The sequence below is a fragment of the Rutidosis leptorrhynchoides genome, chromosome 7, assembly GCF_046630445.1.
Source record: "Rutidosis leptorrhynchoides isolate AG116_Rl617_1_P2 chromosome 7, CSIRO_AGI_Rlap_v1, whole genome shotgun sequence".
In the NCBI taxonomy this organism is placed as follows: Eukaryota; Viridiplantae; Streptophyta; class Magnoliopsida; order Asterales; family Asteraceae; genus Rutidosis; species Rutidosis leptorrhynchoides.
In genome coordinates this window covers 5,944,032-5,970,401 of record NC_092339.1, presented here as the reverse complement: position 1 = coordinate 5,970,401, position 26,370 = coordinate 5,944,032, and the positions used below count along the sequence as shown (strand labels likewise).

The 26,370-nt window shown below is 32.1% G+C and overlaps 1 protein-coding gene and 1 long non-coding RNA gene across 5 annotated transcripts; both read right to left on the bottom strand.

Moving 5' to 3' along the window:
* Positions 1-10,434: 10,434 nt before the first annotated feature.
* On the bottom strand, positions 10,435-14,953 carry LOC139858172 (NAC domain-containing protein 21/22-like). Its single transcript, XM_071847026.1, has 3 exons — positions 14,692-14,953; positions 11,338-11,612; positions 10,435-11,065 (listed from the first exon to the last, which is right to left on the bottom strand). Exons 1-3 carry the CDS (start codon positions 14,855-14,857, stop codon positions 10,547-10,549), a joined length of 960 nt encoding a protein of 319 aa, XP_071703127.1. The 5' UTR covers positions 14,858-14,953; the 3' UTR covers positions 10,435-10,546.
* Positions 14,954-18,022: 3,069 nt separating this feature from the next.
* Positions 18,023-21,417, bottom strand: LOC139857956 (uncharacterized). Of its 4 annotated transcripts, none has more exons than XR_011762755.1 (4): positions 20,349-21,417; positions 20,129-20,240; positions 19,898-19,981; positions 18,023-19,793 (listed from the first exon to the last, which is right to left on the bottom strand). It is a non-coding gene; the product is annotated as an uncharacterized lncRNA (long non-coding RNA). The 4 variants fall into 4 exon arrangements; XR_011762753.1 differs by having other exon boundaries at positions 18,023-19,981; positions 20,349-20,409; positions 20,487-21,417; XR_011762754.1 differs by having other exon boundaries at positions 18,023-19,981; positions 20,349-20,855; positions 21,155-21,417.
* Between the last annotated feature and the right edge of the window lie 4,953 nt (positions 21,418-26,370).

Sequence of the window (26,370 nt, the reverse complement as noted above, 5' to 3'; positions counted from 1 at the left end):
TGCACCTCATCGTTCATTCCTTCTTGTTTTATCACACATGTTTTTCTTCAAAAACGGTTGCTTTTCTGAACTGTTTGATAATTTTTGAAAATGCGTCTTTTACCCTAATCGTGCATTTTTATTAACGAGTTATGCACTAACCCGAACCCCTAATTTAACGTTAAGTGGGGTTAAACTTCCCCACTCTTAGCTGACGACATGTGAAGTCGGTAGAATAAGTTCCACGAATTAGAGTAGTGAGCCAGTTATTTACATCTCGGGTGGTGTATAATATATCAATGGGTTTAAAGTTTAGACTCGCCCGATTGTCACTACTTAATTCTTTTTTAAGTGTAGCTTTTAGTAAATGGATATGTCTCTTTTCTGGTTCTTGGTCAAATGGATCGATATACACCGACATACTTATATCTATAGGGTGGACAATTCCTAACATTTCCTTTCGTTTATTCTCGACGTCAAAGTTTTCACCTCTATTACCCAATTGGGTGAAATTCGAGGTGTCATTATCTATTACAGCTCGTAGTTCATTTCCGGTAGATGACTCGTCTATTGAGAATATTGGGTTGGAAGGTTGTGAGATGGTAAAATTCGAGATCGAAGCATATTCTTCTTCTTTAACGGTCCTTATTGGTCCCACCACTTTGGTCTCGGGGGTAAAATTTTCAACGTTATTGTTTTTCCAAGAGTACCAATTTGTCACCCTTACTTCTTTTTCATCTATTGATGGATCAATGATTTCGTCGGTAGAGGCTAATGTGTCGATATGTTGTGAAATTGGTAAGACTGAATAAAAAGTATCATCGGGATAGTTGGTGATTTCGGAGCTCTCGAATTCATCAAAATTCGATGATATGAGATTTTCTTGCACACGACTCCTCAGATCAACAGGTGTGTAGTCTGATAGAGTTTCAGCTTTCCGGTTTACAAACTCTCTCATTTGTTCATTTTGAGCACTGAGTTCTTCGAGTTTGATTTTCATATTGTCTAATAAATTTTCAGACACGTAATTTTCCTCGTCTACTGGTTGTTGAGTTTGGATATATTCTTGGGAATAATCCCAATTTGAATTGTATTCTTCATAATCATTCCATTCAGGTTCCGTGGGTGCGTAATTTTTCATAGGAACGTAATAATAACATTCCCATGTTGAGTGATAATCTCCACAGATTTCACAACCAGTTATTGTTTCGTCATTCGTGATCCAAGATTGACCGAACGAATTGTCATCAACACTCGTTTGAGAGTATTGATTTAATTGATTTTGGATATCAAAAAGAGTTTCCATAGCCTTGTTTTCAAAATTTTCCATTTTATTGCGATGGCCAAATTTTAGCTACAATGTGGTGCATTTACTAATTATCCTATTAGTTATAAAAATAGAAAAACTTATATAAGTTGTCCAATTAATAGACTTTTCTGCTTTTGCCCACGTTTCGAATAGCCAAAAGATGCAGCAGGGAGCCAGAACCCTTTAAATCGGAAGCTCACAACTCAGCCACTAACAAATCCAACTATTACTACGAAGCAGAAAATTGTCAACGTCCATTAATTTAACCACTTAAATAATTTTTCTTTCCGTTTGAGATATTAGATAAGAAATAGAGAAAATTTCTAAGTCCTAAAAACTAAAGCGTCGAGAAATAAGAAAGAAAAAGAATGCGCGTCGAAAAATGTCGAAAAATAAAAATAAGAAAATAGCGCGTCGTAACTTAAAAAGGAATTAAAAACTAAGAATTAAAAGTTGCGTCTAAAAATATTAAAGCTTAAAAGAAAAACTATATCCTAAATGGTAATAACTTAAAAAGGTACTAAAATATAAAAACGGCGTCGCAAAATTCTAAAGCACCTAAATCTTAGTCTAAAGAAAAAGCACTTAAGGGATTTTACGGCAAAGCCTAAAAATCTAGGAGTAAAAATAACTATAGCAAAAACTAAGTTTAAAATTAAATATGAGCTAAAAATACAAAAGTTATGCTACAACGATTAAAAAGGGACAAAATATAAAAATATACAAAAAGTTGTAAAAAGTACAATTTTTATAAAAATATTATTTTTATATTATTTTTTTAATAAAACTACTAATTTTACAATTTAATAAAACTAATTAATACTAAATACATAAATTAAATAAAAAGTAAAAATAAAAATAAACTAATAATAATAATAATTAGGTTTAAATAATAATTATAATTAATAATAACCCGTAATTAATGCAGGATTAGGGTTTTTTGTCGCCTGTCAGAAAGGCTCCGCGAGTTGCGGTAATTAATACATCAAACCCCGCGAGTCGCGGGGTTCCAGAATTCAGCTGACAGGTTTGAATATTCGACGCTTTTTTTTCTTTATTTTTTTTTTATTTTCTGTTTTCTGTTTTTTTTTCTATATATAAAAGATATTTAATAAAAGTTATATTTTTATAAATTAAAATAAAGATAAAGAAACTTATAAAACTTAAATATTTAACAAAATCTAAAAAAATACTTATATTTTTGTTTTTCTTTTTATATTTTTGAATAATTAAAACGTATTTTTACAAAAACGAATTTTTAATAAAAGTAAACTAAAAATCTTTTTTTTTTTTTTATATTAGCGTTGCGCTTCCGGCTTTTAAGATAAGTTCCCCGGCAGCGGCGCCAAAAACTTGATGTGGTAGCGTGGGGGTACGTGATAGTACTATATTTTACTATGAAATACGTTACAAATTACACAAGTTTTAATTATTTATTTACAAATGGGATATACCTAAACCTTGCTACAACACTATAGGCAGTGTACCTAATCGTAGAGTAGTATAGTTTTTAGTAAGTCCGGTTCGTTCCACAGGGAGCGGGCTTATTGCACACTATATTTTTAAACAACTATATTTGTACAAAATATATATAATTATATATAATAATATATAAAAGGGGGTTTACCGTTTAATGACCGGTTTGTCGATTTATATTTTAAGCGAAACGTATAGTAAATGACGACATTTAAATAACAATATAAAATAAATAACAATAATTAAAATGACAATAAATAAAAGTACGAGGAAAAATGAAATAAAATATATTATGCTTATTTAAACTTCCGTAATCATGATGTTTGACGTGTTGATTATTTATTTATTCCCATGGGTTAATTGTTCTTTGTCCTGGATTATTTAATACGTCTATATGGTTTTTGTCCATAATAGTCCATCGGTCATAAATATAAAGTGCGAGTGTCCTCGTCAAATTACCCTTATACCCGAAGTCAAATATTCCAACTAATTAAGGATTTAAACTGTGACGCAGTTATCACTTCTGTCAACAATTACACCAGTTATCACTGTATGTAATCTACCCCTGTTTTGATTAGATATGAATATTAATTTACCCACTTGATCAGTTTGAATAATCAATTACCCAACCCGAATAATTAATTAAATGATTATAATAGATTCCATATGAACGTCACTAAATAGGACAACCATAATCATTATTAATTATTAGGATAATTAATTTGAAGATAGGTTCGACAGACTCCAATGAGTTGTCACTCAATTAGACAATACCCCCCATCTATTAATAGTCAATAGTCCAATTTCCACAAGTGTCGGTCTTTTGCCCAAACCTTAATTATGGTACAAAGCCCAATTACCCAATTTTAGTAATTAGCCCAACATCATGATTACTTCGTTTTAAATAAGCATAATAATAACTTAGCTACGAGACATTAAATTAAAAAGGAAAGACATAACTTACAGTGGGTATTAATATCGTAGTATTACACGGGCAGAGTCTTGACTTAAAACCCGTAAATCATTTGTTACAATACTAAACTAAATCATAATTATTAAAATTATAATTAAAATTATAATTATTTATTTATGTTATATGTTTACAGAGAAGGAAAAGAAAAAGATGTGTTTGAGTTCGTGCATAAACTGCCTTTTTATAGGCATTTGGCCAGATTTTTACTGCCATGCGACTCGCATGGGTTTATGCCTATTTGCCATGCGACTCGCATGGCCACGCTGGACAGCTCACATATCTTTTGTCTTCTTGTTCGTCGACATATTTATTAAATATATATAAAATATAAATAATTTTAATAATTATTTATATATTATATTATATTTATGTGCATAGTAGACTAGATATTTTTGGTCCATTGCGTCGGGCGTTTCTTCTTGGCTCGGGTCCCGGTTCCGGATTTTCGGACGTCCTTTCGTACTATTTTATATCGTGTACTTTGCGTTCCGCAACTTGTACTCTTGTCATTTTTAGACGTTCTTCATCAATAATTTGAACCTTTTTATTTGTATCTTGTATATTTGAGCTTTTTGGACCTTTGTGTCTTTAATTCGTCGTTTTCGCCTTTTGTCTTCGCACTTATTTAATATAAACGAATATCACTTGAAAATGGAACAATTGCAACTAAAATCTTGTCTTTCTTGGGGGATTTTGCTATGAAATATATGTTCCTTTTTAGCCTTATCACTCCTACAAAGGATAGTACTAGCATCCGACACGTTTATAGACCATAATCAAAAGCAAGTCACGGGACATTGCCTTAACAGTTGCTGGTTCATCGCTTTCCTTTACAACCGGACGGTAGTTTATCGAAAGGTAATATACGGGACAAGTGAACTGGACGTGTTGCTTTCCTAATACAAGGTTAGCAAGTGGGTGACACAAAACCACAAGTGTTGAGCTAAAATTTTCAAATCTGAAACCCACACAACCCACAAAAATAATTTGCAAACACCGGTGAAGGGTTATTCCAGAAAACTTATCTAGGGTAAAAACTAGATTGAATTTTCAAAAGATCAAATGTTTTCATAAAGATCCAATTTCCTTACGGATCTAAATTTTCATAGTCATGTGGGACTGTAAACCGCCTTTCAAATGTGCACTTTGCTTTGGAAACCGAAAGTAAATCGGCTATTTGATTGCAAGTGTCGTTGACCTAAACCCGAGGCAACTGTGGATGACACACCCACCTTTAACCATGGTTCTATCGTTACTATCATTGTTTATACCACCATATCAAAATCACTAATGTACAAAGTGTGATGAATAAAAAAGTGATTCATGTATGTTTTTATTTCAAGTTCTGTATTGCTTGAAGACAAGCAACGCTCAAGTGTGGGGATATTTGATAAGGCTAAAAAGGAACATATATTTCATAGCAATATCCCTCCTAAATAATAGATTTTTATGTGTAATTGTATTATATTTTCATTGTAATTGTTTAAATAAATAAATGTGAAGACGAAGCACGAAGATTAAAGAATTGAAGAAAAAGTGCCACTAAAGCCTGAAAAGTGCCACTAAAGCCATAGTACACTTAAAAGTGCCACTAAAAAGTGAGTAAAAGACTCGCACGGATTTTGAAATATAAGGAGAACAATTTTTGTGCAAATTACAAATCGCGAAACGTAAAGTGCACGATATAAAATAGTATGAAAGGACGTTTGAAAATCCGGAACCGGGACATGAGTCAACTATCAACGCCCGACGCAACGGACCAAAAATTACAAGTCAGTTATGCACAAGAATATAATATAATATATAAATAATTATATTAATTATTTATATTTTATATTTATATATATAAAACGTCAGCAAAGAAGATCCAAAAGGGTGTGAGCTGTATTCCATTTCCCCGCGACTCGCGGAGTTCTCAGGCACAAAGTACCGCGACTCGCGGAGCACAAAAATTTCAGAATGCCTATAAAAGGTCGCGAATTCTGCCGAGTAAAAGAACATAATAATAATAATACTCCCTAGTATAATATAAATAAATATAATATATATATATATATATAATATAGATTAGTGTTATATTAGATTAGTTCGGGTTATGTAAAGGTTATTTTACGGGTTTTTGAAGTCGAAATTCTGTCCGTGTAACACTACGCGATAAATACTCAATGTAAGTTATGTTCTCCTTGTTAAATTAATGTCTCGTACTTAAGTTATTATTATGCTTATTTGAGCCAAAGTAATCATGATGTTGGACTAAATATTAAAGACGGGGTAAATGGGCTTTGTACCATAATTGGGGTTTGGACAAAAGAACGACACTTGTGGAAATTAGACTATGGGCTATTAATGGGCTTTATATTAAATTAACGATACCTCGTTAATTTAATATAAAGGTTATGATTTGACGTATCTATATATAACCACATACGCTTAATCGGACACGATGGGCGGGATATTTATAAGTACGAATTATTGTTCATTTGACCGAACACGGGGATGGATTAATAGTCAATGGACTCATTAAAACAGGGGTGGATTACATTCAAGGGTAATTGGTGTAATTGTTAACAAAGTATTTAAACCTTGGTTTACACACAGTCGATAACCTGGTGTATTCATTAAGCAAAGTATTAAGACCTTGTTACAGTTCGAATCCCCAGTTAGTTGGAATATTTGACTTCGGGTATAAGGTTAAATTTGCCGAGCAGTTTATAATTATGACCGATGAACTATTATGGACAAAAACCAGATAGGTTTTAAATACATCCAGGACAAAGGACAAGTAACCCAGGACAATAAATAAAATCAAAACGTCAAACATCATGATTACGGAAGTTTAAATAAGCATAATATATTTTATTTCATATTTTCTCGTACTTTTATTTATTGTCATTTTAATTATTGTTATTTAATTTATTGTTATTTAAATATCGTCATTTACTATACGCTTCGCTTAAAATATAAATCGACAAACCGGTCATTAAACGGTAAACCCCCTTTTATATATTATTATATATAATTATATATATTTTGTACAAATATAGTTGTTTAAAAATATAGTGTGCAATAAGCCCGCTTCCTGTGGAACGAACCGGACTTACTAAAAACTATACTACTCTACGATTAGGTACACTACCTATAGTGTTGTAGCTAGGTTTAGGTATATCCCATTTGTAAATAAATAATTAAAACTTGTGTAATATGTAACGTATTTCGCAGTAAAATATAGTACTATTTCGTACACCCCGCTGCACACATCAGAATACATGCAACTTTATAAATATTTTACGAAATAGACACACGTAAATGAAACTACATTATATGGGTGAATGATCCAAGCCGAATATGCCCCTTTTAGCTTGGTAGCCTAAGAATTTGGGAATAGACCCCCAAATTGACGCGAATCCTAAAGATAGATCTATTGGGCCCAACAAGCCCCATTCTGGAATTTGGAATGCTTTAGTACTTCGAAATTATCATGTCCGATGGGTGACCCGGAATGATGGGGATATTCTATATGCATCTTGTTAATGTCGGTTACCAGGTGTTCACCATATGAATGATTTTTATCTCTATGTATGGGATGTATTGAAATATGAAATCTTGTGGTCTATTATTATGATTTGATAATATAAAGGTTAAACCTATAACTCACCAACATTTTTGTTGACGTTTTAAGCATGTTTATTCTCAGGTGATTATTAAGAGCTTCCGTTGTTGCATACTAAATAAGGACAAGATTTGGAGTCCATGCTTGTATGATATTGTATAAAAACTGCATTCAAGAAACTTATTTTTGATGTAATATATTCTTATTGTAAACCATTATGTAATGGTCGTGTGTAAACAGTATATTTTAGATTATCATTATTTGATAATCTATGTAATGCTTTTTAAACCTTTATCGATAAAATAAAGGTTATGCTTGTTTTAAAAAATGAATGCAGTCTTTGAAAAACGTCTCATATAGAGGTCAAAACCTCGCGACGAAATCAATTAATATGGAACGTTTATAATCAATATGAACGGGACATTTCAATCGTCTTTCCTTTCGTTGCGTGAGCTAGCTGTTGGAATATCATTATCTTCGCCACTCCGCATATAATCATGGCATTCATTAAGCGCTTCAGCATAAGTTGTTGGCACTGTATGGCGCAGACGCCTTACCAGCGTTGGATGACGCTCTGTACTTATACCATGTATCAGCCCAGAAATCTTCTGTTCTGGCTTTAGGTCCGGTATGCGCAAGCATTCATTAGTATATCTCGTGAGAAATTCTCCCAAAGATTCCTTGGGTTTCTGCACAATATCGTGACATTCAATGTGAGTGCGTTTGCGCGGCATTTGATTTTGATACTGCAGCAAGAACTTCGTACGCAAATCTATGAACCCGGATATGCTACCTGCTGGAAGTTTAATGAACCATTCACGCGCAATGCCCTGCAACGTCATGGGAAATATCTGACATGCAACTGGATCAACCCACCCTTGGGTGCGCATCGCGCCTTCGAAACGCTGCAGGAAATCATCTGGGTCAGTCAAGCCATTGTAGGTACCTAACGTGTGAGGTATCTTTGGTGCTGATGGAAACGGATACGCGGTTATATGCGGAGGAAACTTGTTAAAAGTGGTTGGTAGCTCAAAGGGCGGTTTAACAGGATCCCCATTGAGTCCTGCGGAGAAACTCTTCATCATATCCTGAACAAAACTAGGTTGCGAAAATAAGTGGACTATGTCAGGAGGTGCCGCCTGCATAAATTGGCTTGCGAGATTCGCCTGCCCCTGAATATTTTGCCAAGGTTGCCCCGGCGTCTGCGGATATAGCCAAGGCTGCTGCGTTGGAAAAGAAGGTAGGCTTGACGGCGCAGAGTATACGGGTAGCTGAAAAGGTGCCGAAACCTGTGGCGCAGATGCCTGCGAGACCTGAGGATATGCCGTTATAAGTCCAACCGTATGTGCAGTGCTTTGCTGTTCTGCGGTTATCGGCGTCCAATGAGAATTGGCGTCTGGAATGACACCGAACCCCCAACTATTAAGTAATGCCTGCGCATCCGCAGGAGTTAGAAACTGTGAAATTAGGCGCGGCGGCTGCCAAGGCTGCAGTGGTGTAAAAGACGAATTTTGCTGACAACCCTGCGTCTGCAGAGGGATTGAAATCGTGGTGCTGTAAATAGGCACCTGGCCGCAGCATACTACATGCGGGCCTATAGTTTCGCCGCTAGTGCCTGCAAAGATAACTCTTGGATCCACTGCAGAAAAATCTAGCCGCGTAGTTGTGACCGGCGAGTTTGCCCTTGGTGGTGTAATTCCATCCTGGAATATCGGTTTATACCTTTGGAAAGGTTCACTGGACACGGGTGGAGGGTAAGGCGTGTATCCCGCCCCCGCAGTCATAGCTTGCGTTGGCTGATTACCAGACGGCGTGTTCTAGTTGTCCGTTTGAGTACGTTCCGATGATTCCCAGGAAGTCATGATTCTGTTAAAGAAACAAAAAAATTCGAGAAAACTGTGAGTAATGAGCTTTATAATTCAAAACTTTTAAAAGAAAAAACAATTAAACACGTCTTGAATTAGTTCAGCTCTCAATGAAAGCACCACTTGATCGTGCATATATTTTCCAAGAGGTTAATATGCATGTTCAATACGTTTTAAAGAGGTTTAAGGATCTTAGAACTTAGCTCTCCGGTCCGGCTATCGTGAATAACCCTGACCGACATGATGATGTCGGCGGGGTGGCTAGGTGATTAAGTCCACCTTCGATGACGGTCGTCGATCGAAGGCCCGAATAAGGTTGTAGGAAACTGTCGAGAGTGACTAACCTGTTAACCTTTGATGAATGATGATAATGATTATGTATTGTGAGCCACGTAAATGTGATCGTCGTGGAATAGTAATTAGGGTTAGTATATATAGGCAAACCCTAATTCTAAAACCGTCCAAGATTGTGATAATCCTTTCCATAACAAACTCCCCCGAATCTCGGTTGTAATTATGGAAAAGATATTAGGCTTGATGGCCAAGTAACCGCCATGCCGAGAACAAAGGCATTCAACACGCTTCCGCATACCGCATACTGCATATAAATTACATGCGTACGCACGCTAGTGATTACCCGCATACGTATAGAATGCGCATGCGGGTTGCGGTATCATTAACATCATATACCGTCATTTAAATCAAAGAGTCAATGACTTGGCGTATTGATGTCACCTTTACAATCTTGAGATTGAGGGTTCGAGTCCTGCTTAAGAAATATCGTGATGTATATATTCATGTTAGTATTAGGTGGCGGTGTGAATTTGCTTTTTAAAAAAAAAAAATATATATATACCATCATTTAAGCTTAAATCAATTTTCTAAGCGTAGTTGACTATGATTAGATCAATACTTTTTAAAATAATAAAGATTTTTGTGACGGTAGAGTAATAGTAATCATTTTATAAAACATTTAATTTTATTATTAATAATAACAATAATTTAATTTAATTTAATTTAATTTAATTTAATTTAATATTACTTCATAATATTTAATTAATGCTCCTAGCTAGTCATCAAAAGTAGTTGTTCGCCGGCTATATATGTCAACGAAAATGATACTAACTCTTAATAATTAAACATTTAAGCTCCATGCACATTATTTTGTACATACTTTTTAGTACAAAAGCTCATTTTCGTTTCTTCATTTTTATAACTAGACTAGACGTTTTTCTATACATAAGTATAGGTATGTACAATAACAAAATAACACTATTATATTATTATATTATAACTATTATATTACAATTGTTACACACTAAGAATCATATTTATCAAGGGTACCACATGGTAACGGCCAAAGCTGCATCGGACAAAAAGCTTTGATCGGATAACCCTTCACCAAAGCTTAACGTGTCGTTTTGATCCGTGTTGTCGAAACGACTCAAAATGTTTTTAATCGTACCCTTCTTTTCGTAGCAATGTGATGACGATGAAGATGTTGAAGGAATTGCGATATCCGGTAATTGTGGTTGTGGTATGCTTGTAGTACCAGTGTTGTTATTGGAGATTAATATGTTTTGATTGTTATTTATTAAGGGATCAATTTGTAGATTATGAGACATGTTGAAAATGGTGGAGAAGCAGGGCACTTGCTGGTTATAAGTTCTATTATTGATATTGAAGTTTGTGGTGGGTTGACCTTGGTCAAAGGAGAGGGTGTAATTAGGTTCCATTAATGGTGGTAGAGATGATGAAGAACTTAGTGTATCTTCATATTTGCATATGCTTCCCACATTTCCATCAACTATTTCTCTCTTCTTACAAAATACTCTGCATAGTACCCAGTCGTCCTGTAATAATAACATTAACATTAATCTCGTTAATATTTAGTGACATTTATAATAGTCTAATGATTGGAACTAGTCCTGATATTCATTTAAAAGGTTGGTATATATAGTTAAAAAAAGGCTAAGAAACAGCCGGTGTTAAGTTGATTAAGCCGTGTACATATGAGCATAAAAAGTTACATGTTTACTTGTTTACCCGTAATTACAAGAAGAATTTATCATCTAGGAATCTTCTATATTTTCATGTAAGAAATAATAATTTAAAGAAATTAGACCTTGACTGAAGGATCAAGTGGAGGTGCTAGTGAACCTTGAAGCCTAAATTCATGCATGACCCAATGAGTTTTCTTTCCTTTGGGTGCCCTTCCAAGATAAAAAACAAGAGTCTTTCGCATACCAACAAGTGTTCGATTTCGAAAAATTGATCTGTCTTTTCCGGTTGCCTTCCAGTACCCAGATATTGTGGCCCTGTTTGTTCGTAATCCAGTTGCATATTTTCGGTCTCTTTGGCTATAAAAGTACCATTCCTTGCCTCCCACACAAGCCGTTTCTATAAAAAGATCACAAACGGTTAATTACGTCGATAATCATGCTGTTATGATAAATCTTGAGATCATTATTGGTGAATTGCGTTTACCAAAAGGGAAGTTAGATACAATGAATGTGTTACAATATACATACATCACACTCAAATATTTTGTCATTGCATAATTAAGTTAAGTTAATTGTCATAATACCATTTGTCCTCCTAAAGTTGATAAATAAATGGATATTGTCATGTATCCACTTCCTTACAAGGTTTAATTTAAATTACTACCCATAAAGTTAAATACAATAATTTGTATTGCTTGATTTTTTTTAAAAGATAAAATTATATTATAAATCTTAAATAAATCTCATAAATACTTAGCAACGTATTTTCCAAAAAAATTTAGCCAAAAGGGCCATTTATATACTAATAGTCAATAGTATGTGTAACTAATTAAGAGTTTGTTTGTGTTTATGTAGACATTGTTTCTGGACCTTATAATCAATCTAGACTCGATCTAAGGCGGGAAACACTAGATCTAAACTCAATCGAATAACGTGTCGTTCACGAGACCGAATTAGTCGAACCTAGACCTAAATCTAGATTAGAAAGATGCCTAGAAGGTGTTATTCGGTGGGTTGGAGGTCTGGGAACGATAACAAACAAAAGCAATCGGTTAGGGTTATGTGGGAGTGTGTATACTATCAAAGCAACACGAAACCCGTATTTATCCTGTCTGCAACGATAGTCGGTCGACTGACTGTGTCAGTCTGTCGACTGTCATGTTTAGTCGATCAAAGATCAATTTACACCGACCTTGCACTGTCGGCCGACAATATCTTCAGTCGGTGAACTAATTCTGTCAATCAATCGACTGTCTAGTCAGTTTAAATAATATTGATTAACACATTAACGCACAATATCAATCATTCAATAGTCACGATTCTCAATGCAAAATTCAACACAATATGACTGAATTACAAAGCAAAGTAATATTGAAGTAGGGATTACAAATATGTAGTAATAGTTTAAAATGTTAAAAGAATGAATAAATCTTAGTTTTTGAACAAGTAGGTATGTTGTGAGGGCCAAGCACGTGGCTATAGAATGGTAAGTGAGGTTTAGCTAGGGCCATACAAATTTGGCCTTATTTCCTTCAATTTAATTAATTATACATGAAGCTAAAGTGTCAAAATCAAATACTCTGTAAATAAATGTATTTTTTTTTTTCGATATATAGCATTATATTATTGGTTTTCCTTAAGTTTTAATTACGAATGATAATTTCATATAACCGTTGTTAAAAAAATTAGTTTAAGTGAAAACTTATTGATGATTGATACATATATACGTTCCGTAGTAGACACGTATATGTACGTGGTCATTCTAAGTTTGGCTATCGTTATTTGATCTTTCTTTTCTTATAATCAAAGAAGACAAATAAACGTCAATTTATGTTAAAGTAAGTGAAAGAAATGTGTAGTATGAAAGAACAAATGGTTAATTCAAACTTTGCATATATGTATATAATATTGTGAAAGACAATATAACACGTAGATTAGGATATACACACTACTACCATTCATATGTACATCTATAAATACACACGTATATACATAAGTGTGTGTATATAAATACACACGAGGGCGATTCTATATATACAAGCCCATGAAATCACGAGACACTATTAATTTGAAAATTTTTAATAAAAAATACTTTTTAAATTATATAGAATAACTTTAAATTTAACTACATGACCCTATATATTTTTCAAATTGATAATTTTTCTTTTAAATTGTATTGGACACCACTAAATTTAACTACCCGAACTCCGTATATTTTTAGAATTTATAGTTTCTTATGATAAATTACTGCTATTATAGCAATCAAATATAATTAGTATTGAAAAAAATTTGAAATCGCCATGTATGCACACACATACATAACAAATGATACATATACGGAGATGTATATTTATATGTAACATGAGTTTATTATTATGAAATAACCTTGAGATAATAAGGAGTAGAATATTAACATTCGGATTGTGATTTAATTGTATATATAAATATAATCGTTCTATTTCACATGTGTCCCTTAACAATCTTATTTTCATATATTCCTAATTTATTAAGATAAAGTAATAAATGACACTTTTGTCCTTAAATTAGTTTATGGTATGTATGACTTGTGACTTGTAATATTAATAATGAGTGATAATTTATTTATACTATTATACTAATTTTCAGTTGTAGTACTTAAAACATAGAACATACTATAAATTATACGAAATTTTAAAGCATGTTAGTTGATCTATAACTTAAAAAAATACGGAGTAGTGTACAACATATCACGTCTTATAATTACCTTTTTTGCAATTTAACATTTTCTAGAAGAGAGAATTTAAAATGAGATGGACCAAGTTTATTTTAAAATTATAATGTATCATTATACTGAGTATATATTTTTAAAAAGTAAGAAAAATAACAATTTTCCAATTTGTCATGCATGTTATGCATCAATTCAAGTCGGGTTATATGTCACATACTGATCCTGATTCACAATGATACACATCTTATTAGCTAAACTGACCTAAAAAAATACACTTATTTGTTTACCTGTCAATATTATATTATATTTGTATTTATAATTTACATATTAGATATGTTACATATGACGTATTACATACTGACTAATACATATATACAAGTGCATACATAGATATAATGAATGGGGGAATATATATATATATATATATATATATATATATATATATATATATATATATATATATATATATATATATATATATATATATATATATATATATATATATATATATATATATATATTAGTTTTATGCCCTGATTTTAAGGTAGTTGATTAACCATTGAGATGATGATCATATCATAAAGCAAAGTAAACTAAAGAATTAGAGGTTAAAGCGTAAGGTAAATGATCAACTTAGTTTGTCATATTGGTTAAACAAGAGATCATACGATATACGGAGTAAATGATTAAACAAAAGGACATCATGTTTGTAGAAAATGAGAATCAAAATAAAATGAAAAAGAATGATATGATATGTATATATTATTACCAGGAAGGTCCCATGGCTCACACTTGTTTAGATCAATTTCAAGAAGAAGATGAGAATCAGAAAGAGAAAGCTTGTTGAACAAGTAATCACATATCAATTCATCGTCTCTCGGGTGAAATCTGAACCCTGGAGGAAGTGTAGCTTCGACCGTACTCAGGTTGCTCATGCTGGAATATTAATTATGTATATCCAATGAACAGTGATCAATTAGTTTGTGCGAGTTTGGGTGTGGGTGTGTGTATTGAACAAAGGGTAATTAAGAGTGCCAATAACCAAACTGGTTTTTATATATGAAATCTAATCTATCTATGACCAAGACAATTGACAGTTTATTACTATTATATATTTATATTTATATTATATTTATATTATATATTATATGTTATACTATATAGATATTGATATTGATAATCAATATATTGAAGTATATACTCCGTAGCATTCAAAAGTCTAGTTGACTGAATGATTCAAGAAGAATATATGAAGAAGAACATATGAAGGGTGATAAGGTCAAATTAGTACCGTATATACACGTATAATATCAAATATATAATTTAATTTAATATTTAAATGTGTAATGGGTAAGGAAAAAGGTTTTATGTTTGTGAGATGATCATACCACACATCACTTTTTGATCCGTGTACACCTAATTACCTATTTCAACCTTTATAATTAATAATATAAGTTCAACTTTTTAGGGACAAAACTGCAATTATATGTGACAAAAGTATACATGGATCAAAAAGTAATGAGTGAAAATCATCTCCCTTATACCTTTTTGTTTTAATCAATTGTAGGTGACTTGATCATATCTGACTCTTTTATAAGGCTTTCCAACGCTTCATTGTCCTGCCTTTAACCTGAGAGCTCCAATGACATTTTCCCGACCTCCTCCTCTCGCCATGCTTCTTGTCTTTGCACAACTTAACTAATAACAGAAGTATTGAATTAATGGATTGTACTCTTAGCTCAAATGGTTGCATTTGTTTAATTAAATAGTATAATAGGTCTCAATTTTTTTGAAGAAGTATGTTATGATTGAACGTGATTTAGTCATAAATTAATTTTAATGAAAAAGTATTAATGTGACAAGTAGTTCTGATAAGAGAGTATGTTATTTTTAGAATTGGAATGACTATCCTAACAAATATGCTATAGACAGTGGCGGAAATAGCATGGGGCAAGGGGGGCAGATGCCCACAGTCGATTTGCAATTTTTAGTGTAAAAATTTTGGGTTTTTCGACTTTACCCCCGGTGGAATTTTTTTTTTTGCCCCAAAACCTCCGTATTTTGCCCCAAAACCTCCGTATTTTGCCCCAAAACCTTCATATTTTGCCTAAAAACCTCCACATTTTGCTCAAAAATCACCATATTTTTCCCAAAAACCTCCATATTTTACCAAAAAAAGTTGATACGCTTTAAAAAAATTTCGCCCCGGGTGAAAAAAATTCCTGTTTTCGCCACTGGCTATAGAAGGAGTGAGGAGGAGTGTGTGTATGTCCACCCATGCCATGCCAGGATTGGCCACCAACCTCAATTGACCTTCAACACGTCTCATCACCCTCACCTCAGTTCATTTTCTCTAAAACTAAACCAGTTACATTTATTCTTATTATATTTTATATATTGAGTTTTATCGTCTTTGAATTCCACGAAATATCATAAGTGGAATCTCATCTTAATTCCGCCAAACTAATTAAATATTCTTTTCCTTTAGTTTCCAGACTAAATTAATAAATTTTACATTATTAAGGGCGCGTTTGTTTGACTCTTAATAGAATGGTTTAGTACTGAATGTTGAATCATTCAGCATTCAGTGCGTTTGTTTCTGACCTCTGAATGATATATGGTGCTGAATGGTTCAGAATTCAGCTCTGAACCGTTCAGAGATGAAACACTCTCTTAACCATTAAGAGCATAAATTATCTATAATATTGTTCTCAAATCATATACTGATCACCTAACTAACAAGTATATTGAATTTTCTATTCATGTCACACGTTAATAAGGTAGTTTTAGTCAGTTCATATCGTTTATTCTAAATGATTATCAAACAACTTATTTTCATTCAGAGCAAACCTTATTCAAAGGCTTTGGACCATTCAGATTCTGAATCATTCAGCACTAAATCATTCAGTTTTATCAAACGCACCATAAGTCTTAATTTTTCATCATGTGCATTTATTTATGTGTGTACATGTAATAAGTATATATATCATTGGCTACTTCCTTTTCTTGGACGATGATGAAGTAATTACCATGGACTATTATAATATTATTTTATAATTTATGTATCTTATTTATTATAGTATAACAAAAATAATAATTTTCTTTGGATATTAATTATAAATATATAAAAATTATATGTGAATTTGTATTCATCTCTAACATTGACAAGATAAATTCGAAGGTTATAAAGAGAAAAAAAAAAAATGATATGTATATTTAACTTGATAAGCCTACAAAAATAGGATTAATGTGAGAAATCGAATGGTAGATTTAAAAAATAATAATAATAATAATGTATCAAATGAATTATATATAATTATATTTCATATTTAAAGTTTAAATTTTAAAAATACAAATATTTTATTTTATTTATCTAAATGAAACCATAATGAACATTGAGACAAAAATCAGATGACTTAAATGGAGTGTGTTGGGCAGACAACAAATAGATAATGCTTTGGTTGGGGCCATATCTCTACTTACTATTGCCGTTCCACTTTATACATTTTGTACTACTATATTTCAAACTCCACTTCTCACTTCAAATATATCAAACTACAGTAAATTATATGGATTATGATCTTTACCGTTAGCTATACAAATATTATTACCTACCCAAAACACCGAAACATTCACATCAAACACTTGGAACTTAAAGTGTCGTATATATTACAAAAAATTTCACATAATACAAATGCATTTTCACTTGTTTACGTGATTGCGACTTTAGATAAACATTAATAGATACACAGGGTTATGGGCATAGTTGATCGAAAATAGAAAGGAATTGCGATGACTAGGATGCCGTCCCAAATTTGGTAAGAAAGAAAATGTAAAGACAAGGGAATTTTCAACCACAGCCTCACATAAACAGTGTTATTGACAGTGATACTATTGACTACAAAGTTGCACTTGCCAACTGAAATGCACCCTTTGTTATATTCCAATAATTTTTGGCCAGATAACCCCTCAGCATCTTTTATTTAATAAATTTATATATAGGTATAGAGACATATATATATTATATATTTTATATTTATATTAATATTAATGTATGAAATAACAACTACCAAGTTGAATCTTTTTAAAAGTTAGTAAGAATTTATTGAACCATAAGTAGCTGACAAAATGAATATGACAAGACTGTCAACTTCATTCCACAAAACTCAACTCATTTTCTAAGATTAATAATCTTTACTACTTCACTTGTATGCGAACATCTGTCATCGGTGACCTAAGCCGATCCGTTCTTTAAACCATTTCACCGAATATGGCATCTTCATGACGCTTTTGTTATCCCTTCTTAGCAATTATAACGACACCCATGGGAGATATGCTAGGATTAAAGATCAGCAACATAAACGCTTCTATAAAATCACCGTGTTTACAATATGGGTCCCATCAGTTCCTTAATCATAAATCCGCAAAATTATTTAAAAAGAAAATTATATAATCAGCATATCTGAGTTGATAGCATACAAACTCAAAGCTATATTTCTCAAAATTAATGGGATCAACAAATAATCTGACCCTGAATATCTGACCCAAGACCCGACTAAATTGACACTGAATTGACCAATAACTAATGAATCATGATCGTGACCCATGACCTAATTAATCAAGGAAACATGAATTATAACTCGTTTACAACCGTTTATTTTCTTTCACATGATTTTAGGCTTTTAATCCGCCAGCTTACCCACCCCAACCTCAACCCTGTATCAACGCCCTTCCCCCTCTTTTATCTTTTTTCGCAACTTTCTTTTAGCTTTACGTTTTGTTTTCTTCCTTCTGTATTCATTAAAACAGTAAACAGATTCTGACGATAGTAATAGTGACAACTGTTAAAATATTGTCCCTGTGTAAAACATGGCTCATTAAAAAGTTTTACATACAATCATTTGTGTTATAGTAAGCAGTTGATCATAAAAAAGTGATTAAGGCATGTAGAATCGTACCTTTTTTTGCAATCCGTGATGCAACATACTTACTCGAGTGCTCCATTTTTCGCAATGTAGTTCCAAAAACTTTCACCCCGTAAATAAACTTGTACTATATTGTAGGGTGGAACACATTGTATGAATACATTCCATAAACAATCCAAAAAAGTAGTTGTATAAATGTTACACTTTAAGGTACATACCAACTACAAAACACTAGTAAGAAACATACTTTGTGATGTTAATATTATCAAATCAATTAAGCTTTAAGAACAATGTAACTTTTTTTAAAGGCGGACGAATATAACTTTTAACAAAAAAAAATTCAAATTTTGATTTTGTAGAAAAAGTCGCTCAATAAAAAATTGTCATAATTAGATATGCATTTTCATAAGCATAACATCACATTTGGATTTTTTTTTTTTCACTATCTATGATGTTTCTATAACCAATAGACGACGTTCTAAAAGGAAAAGAAATATGAAAGTGACATGGAAGATTTTTTGGGAGGGGTGGGTGGGGGATTTAAGTGGAGATGTCGGCAAGCAGATAAGTAACGATGGGTTTAAAAGTCAAAAAATTTAATGATAAATCGATCAGCATGTTCAAATCAGAGATTGACCCATCTATCGATCCACCTATACGGGTCAACTCAATGGAATGCTTATATATCAATGGTTAGTGGTTTCCAAATGTCGGGTTACGTAAATAGATTGGACCGAATCCGGATCATGACCCAAACCACATACCCAAATCACTGATACAACTAATATGTTGACACTTAAGTTATATATACGTTTACATCACCTGTTTCAGCCCTGCAACACTTCACATAAGAAGAGTGAGGACTGTTGTAGGCGCGCAAAGCCTTCCCTTGCGACCCTATTGAAGGACTTGATGTCAATGTATCGAGAAAATATCTAAAAAGCACCTGTAACAAGTCGGATCCCATTCATTATATAGCAAAAATGACATTATTATTATAGCAGTAGAAGCTAAAGAAAAATGGCTGCTGTTATACATATACGTTAATACCACTTGAAAGGCAGCTCGAAAAGCATGCAACTCAAAATGATGAAGACTAGCATGTTGTTAGATAACTTTTTGGATATCTGCACTCTAGTATAAACACAACTCGTCAAATTCAACAACGAACAACACAAAATTTGAGTATAAACTTATTAACAGAAGTAAGATTTTAGAATTTTAGATGCGTGATAAGCATGAAAACTTGAATTTCTTCCAAGACTTTACAGGTTTACTTACAGGAAATCCATATAGTGCATAATCATCGTTTGCAGTTTCTTCCTCTGATATCAAGTTATAACAACAGCCGATGCTAACTACTGATTTCGCCTCTTCGCTCTTTAAAAACGTCCTTTACAAAATAAACGTGACTAGAAATCAAAACAGTACTTAAAAACATTTTCAGCAGAAATCATTAGCAAGACATTATATAAGTTCACGCAAAATTAGTATTCATTACCTCGGCATTGTTAGCAAGAAGACCAGTGAGATGCAAGGAACACGTGGCATTTGATGATTGGCTATGAAAAAAATTAATCAACGTCTTTCGAGTTCAAACAGAGTCTTAACAAGAAAATGACAAAAAGATGGAGTTTACCTGACCAGCATCTAGATCTATTACTGCAGGGGCGAAACTACATAGGGGGAGGGGGCACCTGCCCCCAGTGTATTTGAAATTTTGAGGATTAAAATTTTCGATTTTTTTATTTTGGCTTGAGTAAATTTGAAATTTTCAGGCTTAAAATTTTATTTTGCCCCCAAAAGCCTCCATATTTTGCCCAAAACCCTCCAAATTTTGCCAATGACCCAAAAGGTTGTATTTTCATGGAAGATTGAAAGAAAAAAATTTACAGTGAATGTGAACGCTTTTAAAAAAATTCACGCCCCCGATGAAAAAAATTTCCTGGTTCCGCCATTGTATTCCTGTATTGCTTCTCACATCTTTTTGCCACTGACCTAACCACATCTACAAGAGCTTATATCTTTCATTATACAAGTTACAAAGTGATTAAAGCTTATAGATATAAAACCTCTATAACTAACAACAAAATATTGTTCTAAATGCAAAATTTCAATTGAAAATAATGAAATGTCTTTGCGACTTACCAAAGCCACATTCATATTCGTCAATAGCATAATCAGGTAATATCCCAATTACATATACATAAAAAAAATATAAAAAAAAAATAGTAAAATAAATAAGTCAAACATCCAATTATCAAGTAATATCCCAATTATATATGCAAAAACTAAATAAATACATACATGTGTAAATCCAGAACGAATGTGAATATGAGATTGGCGGTATCATTTCGCTAGTGTTCAGTCCAATTTTCATCAATAGCTTCCCACAGTCTATACTGCAGAACAACACAAACATAAAAATTGAGAGAATGTCGTGACTGGATATATTAGAATTAAAAAGTGGATTCTAGAGCTCAAGTATCAAATACATGAGGATATTAATAACATGACATTTACAGAAGAAAGAATAAAGTTTGAGAAAGTGAATATGCGAATCCGTTGTTCTAGGGTTCAATTGCAGTTAGCTTAGCGCATGAGTACTTGCTACTATCTTCTATCATCGAGAACGGTCAATGGCTGAGATGGTTGTTGACTTGTTTGTAAAAATATCTATTGGACTAAATATAGGCCCAATAAACATTTTACTCGGACTCCCCTTGTACAATTATTATTATTGGGCTACTTCCAAAGACATTACGCCATATTCAGAACGTAGATTGACATCCAACATTTCCTTTATAGTTTTCACAGTTTGTGACCAGGTCACCTATCAGTATTAATCACAATGGATATTTGATCCGATAAATATCCACTCTGATTCATCAAAAGTGTATATAATTACCTAACTTCTAATCCGATTATACGGATATAGATGATTAGTGGATCGGATAATTAACATTCATATTGGAGTGATCTTGGAGGATGTAAATAAAAAGAGGGAGGAGCTGAAAATAGTGTAATATCATTCGGCACGCATCTGATAAGTGATACATTCATTCATCACGCTATTTCCCTCTCTTCCCTTATTTTTCTTCTCCCTAGATCACGTCTCTCTCTCTCTCTCTCTCTCTCTCTCTCTCTCTCTCTCTCTCTGTGTGTGTGTGTGTGTGTGTGTGTGTGTGTGGAGAACATCCAGAGCTAATCATCCTTTTTGAAGATAAGCGGATAACAAAATTTATTTTTTGAATTGCATTAAAATTAGAGTTTAGAGTTTAGGATTTCTAGGTTTAGAATTTATTGTTTAGATTAAAAGAAAAGTTTTTTTCTTTTTTAAAAATATTTTTGACGGGAGGTTATCATACATCTGAAGGACTTCTATTTTTGCGAGAATGCTTTGCATTCTCCCGAGTGTGCCGTATTCCTACATTATCAGTGGACACGTAGTTTTGCGATGGCGTTGTGTCATTTCCTAAGAGTCACATTGAAAAGTCGAGAAGTCGAATGTCACATTTCTTGGGGAATACCTCACAATTTCAAACTAAAAAATAAAAAAAATTAGTCGAGTTTGTCTCTTTTTGTTTGACGTTGCTTCATAGTGAATGGTATTTTTACTAATGAGATAAGTTTACACCTTATTTGTTAAAGTCTATTAGCTTGTTAAAAAAATACATTTTGTAAATTGATCGAATAAAAAGATTATAAGCTCGTCTTTTTTACGAAAGACATGCGTGTGTTGTGTTGATGGTTCTTTTTTTCTCGACTTTGGGTTTGTTTGCCACGGAGGATTGTTTTTGGTCTTTGATGTTGTTAGCTCTCATCCCTCTTTATCGTCCTTCTTTGTTCGGGCTCGATTTTTTTTCCCTTGTACGTATTTTAGTTTGTTTCTTGCCTCATTTGACGTTTGGTTTGTATTTTCCACTTTCTTGGGCTTGTTTGGCCCATTTGAGTTGTAGGGTTTAAGTGATCTTGTTTTCTTTATCATGTAGGGTTTGTTTACTTCTTCGTTTTCTAATAAAGTTCTTAGTGTTTTTATTAAAACTAGTGAAATGACCCGTAAAATTACGGGTTTATTTAAACGAAACAATTTAATGACATGTTTTAGGTATTAAGTGAATATAAATGCTAAAGTCATTTATTTTAATGACCCATTTGACTAAGAAACTCGTCGTTATTTTCACAAATATATAGACATGTATTTTCGCATACATATGTAACGTAGTTAATTTTGTTAAAAAAATCCATATTTGAATATTAATAATATAATAATTATAATTATAATTATTATATTAAAAGTAAAAATAATTAAGTTCACTCAAAGTTGAGTATTTATATATTTAATAATAATTATTATTATTAGTAATAATAAGTACCTTTTAAACTATTTTTAAAAAATTAAAATTACAATTTAGGAGATTAGTATTTCCTTTTATAAAAAATTTCGTCTTATTTTTTTATTTAAATTAATATATAATTATGACATCATCATTATGAAAATTAAAGGATAATTAGCTTAATGATGACATCATTACTTTAGAGCTTTATATGACTATATAGATATAGATAGAAAAGAAATAATTACATCAATTTTTATCATATACTCTGTAATTATTATTAATATAATATATTTAAATAAATAATATATATATATATATATATATATATATATATATATATATATATATATATATATATATATATATATATATATATATATATATATATAGTGAAAGAATCCAGAGAAAACTAATGGTGGTAGAGAACCCGTGGAACTCACATATTGAGCTCAATCTGCACATAGATTAACCTCAATCTGCAATAGATTGACCTCAATCAGCACATAAATTGAGTCAATCTGCACATAGATTGACCTCAATCTACACACAGATTGAGTTTAGTATGTGAGTTCTCTGAGTTCTCTTACCTTTAGTTCTCTCTGGAACCTCGCTATATATATATATATATATATATATATATATATATATATATATATATATATATATATATATATATATATATATATAGGGGCAGGTTCAAAAGAGAACCACTAAAAAGGTGAGAACTGCGAGAACTATTTAATTTAGTAGTTTTTATGCGTTTAAATACAACCAATGACATCCAAATGTTAATTAATGCACATATCATTAACAAACATATGTTCATTAGCTTAAAATACATGTTAAATTATTAATTATATGAAACTGTTCACATGTTTGGAAACAAATATGCACATGTGAACAAGAAACTATATATTTAATTATAGCGGTAAAATATAAGTTTTTTTCAACTATTTTATGCTCATTCATACTCTTCATCAAGGTTTATGTGCGATTCAATATATTTACATGTGAAAATCTTTTTAAATCAAAAGTTCTCGCAGTTCTCGCCTTTTTTATGGTTGATAGTACTCCATATGAACATATATTTAGGTACAATATCCTTCCAATATGTAAAGTTTTTAGTTGTAATTGTTCTAATTCCAAGTAATATTCGTTTAAATAAATAAGTACGAAGACTGAAGACGCAAATGAAGATTTGAAGACGCAAATGACCAAAAAGCTCAAATGTACAAGATTCAATCAAAGTGATTCAATTTATTGATGAGAAACGTCCAAATCTTGTCCTTATTTTAGTATGCAACAGCGGAAGCTCTTAGTATTCACCTGAGAATAAACATGCTTTAAACGTCAACAAAAATGTTGGTGAGTTATAGGTTTAACCTATATATATCAAATCGTAACAATAGACCACAAGATTTCATATTTCAATACACATCCCATACATAGAGATAAAAATCATTCATATGGTGAACACCTGGTAACCGACATTAACAAGATGCATATATAAGAATATCCCCATCATTCCGGGACACCCTTCGGATATAATATAAATTTCAAAGTACTAAAGTATTCGGTACTTTGGATGGGGTTTGTTAGGCCCAATAGATCTATCTTTAGGATTCGCGTCAATTAGGGTGTCTGTTCCCTAATTCTTAGATTACCAGACTTAATAAAAAGGGGCATATTCGATTTCGATAATTCAACCATAGAATGTAGTTTCACGTACTTGTGTCTATTTTGTAAATCATTTATAAAACATGCATGTATTCTCATCCCAAAAATATTAGATTTTAAAAGTGGGACTATAACGCACTTTCACAGATTTTTACTTCGTCGGGAAGTAAGACTTGGCCATATAGAGTGTCTATGGTTGTTCCGAAATATATATAGATGTGTCGACATGATAGGTCGAAACATTGTATACGTGTCTATGGTATCTCAAGATTACATAATATACAATACAAGTTGATTAAGTTATGGTTGGAATAGATTTGTTACCAATTTTCACGTAGCTAAAATGAGAAAAATTATCCAATCTTGTTTTACCCATAACTTCTTCATTTTAAATCCGTTTTCAGTGAATCAAATTGCTATGGTTTCATATTGAACTCTATTTTATGAATCTAAACAGAAAAAGTATAGGTTTGTAGTCGGAAAAATAAGTTACAAGTCGTTTTTGTAAAGGTAGTCATTTCAGTCGAAAGAACGACGTCTAGATGACCATTTTAGAAAACATACTTCCACTTTGAGTTTAACCATAATTTTTGGATATAGTTTCATGTTCATAATAAAAATAATTTTCTCAGAATAACAACTTTTAAATCAAAGTTTATCATAGTTTTTAATTAACTAACCCAAAACAGCCCGCGGTGTTACTACGACGGCGTAAATTCGGTTTTACGGTGTTTTTCGTGTTTCCAGGTTTTAAATCATTAAGTTAGCATATCATATAGATATAGAAGATGTGTTTAGTTGATTTTAAAAGTCAAGTTAGAAGGATTAACTTTTGTTTGCGAACAAGTTTAGAATTAACTAAACTATGTTCTAGTGATTACAAGTTTAAACCTTCGAATAAGATAGCTTTATATGTATGAATCGAATGATGTTATGAACATCATTACTACCTTAAGTTCCTTGGATAAACCTACTGGAAAAGAGAAAAATGGATCTAGCTTCAACGGATCCTTGGATGGCTCGAAGTTCTTGAAGCAGAATCATGACACGAAAACAAGTTCAAGTAAAATCATCACTTGAAATAAGATTGTTATAGTTATAGAAATTGAACCAAAGTTTGAATATGATTATTACCTTGTATTAGAATGATAACCTACTGTAAGAAACAAAGATTTCTTGAGGTTGGATGATCACCTTACAAGATTGGAAGTGAGCTAGCAAACTTGAAAGTATTCTTGATTTTATGTAACTAGAACTTGTAGAATATATGAAGAACACTTAGAACTTGAAGATAGAACTTGAGAGAGATCAATTAGATAAAGAAAATTGAAGAATGAAAGTTTTTGTAGGTGTTTTTGGTCGTCGGTGTATGGATTAGATATAAAGGATATGTAATTTTGTTTTCATGTAAATAAGTCATGAATGATTACTCATATTTTTGTAATTTTATGAGATATTTCATGCTAGTTGCCAAATGATGGTTCCCACATGTGTTAGGTAACTCAC

Excerpts from the sequence above, each read along its gene's own strand:
- LOC139858172 (XM_071847026.1), bottom strand. The coding sequence starts at position 14,857 with ATGAGCAACCTGAGTACGGTCGAAGCTACACTTCCTCCAGGGTTCAGA. Across the intron at positions 11,613-14,691 it reads TGAGCCATGGGACCTTCCTG|AAACGGCTTGTGTGGGAGGC; the intron begins GTAATAATATAT and ends ATCTTTTTATAG. Across the intron at positions 11,066-11,337 it reads CACTTGATCCTTCAGTCAAG|GACGACTGGGTACTATGCAG; the intron begins GTCTAATTTCTT and ends TTATTATTACAG.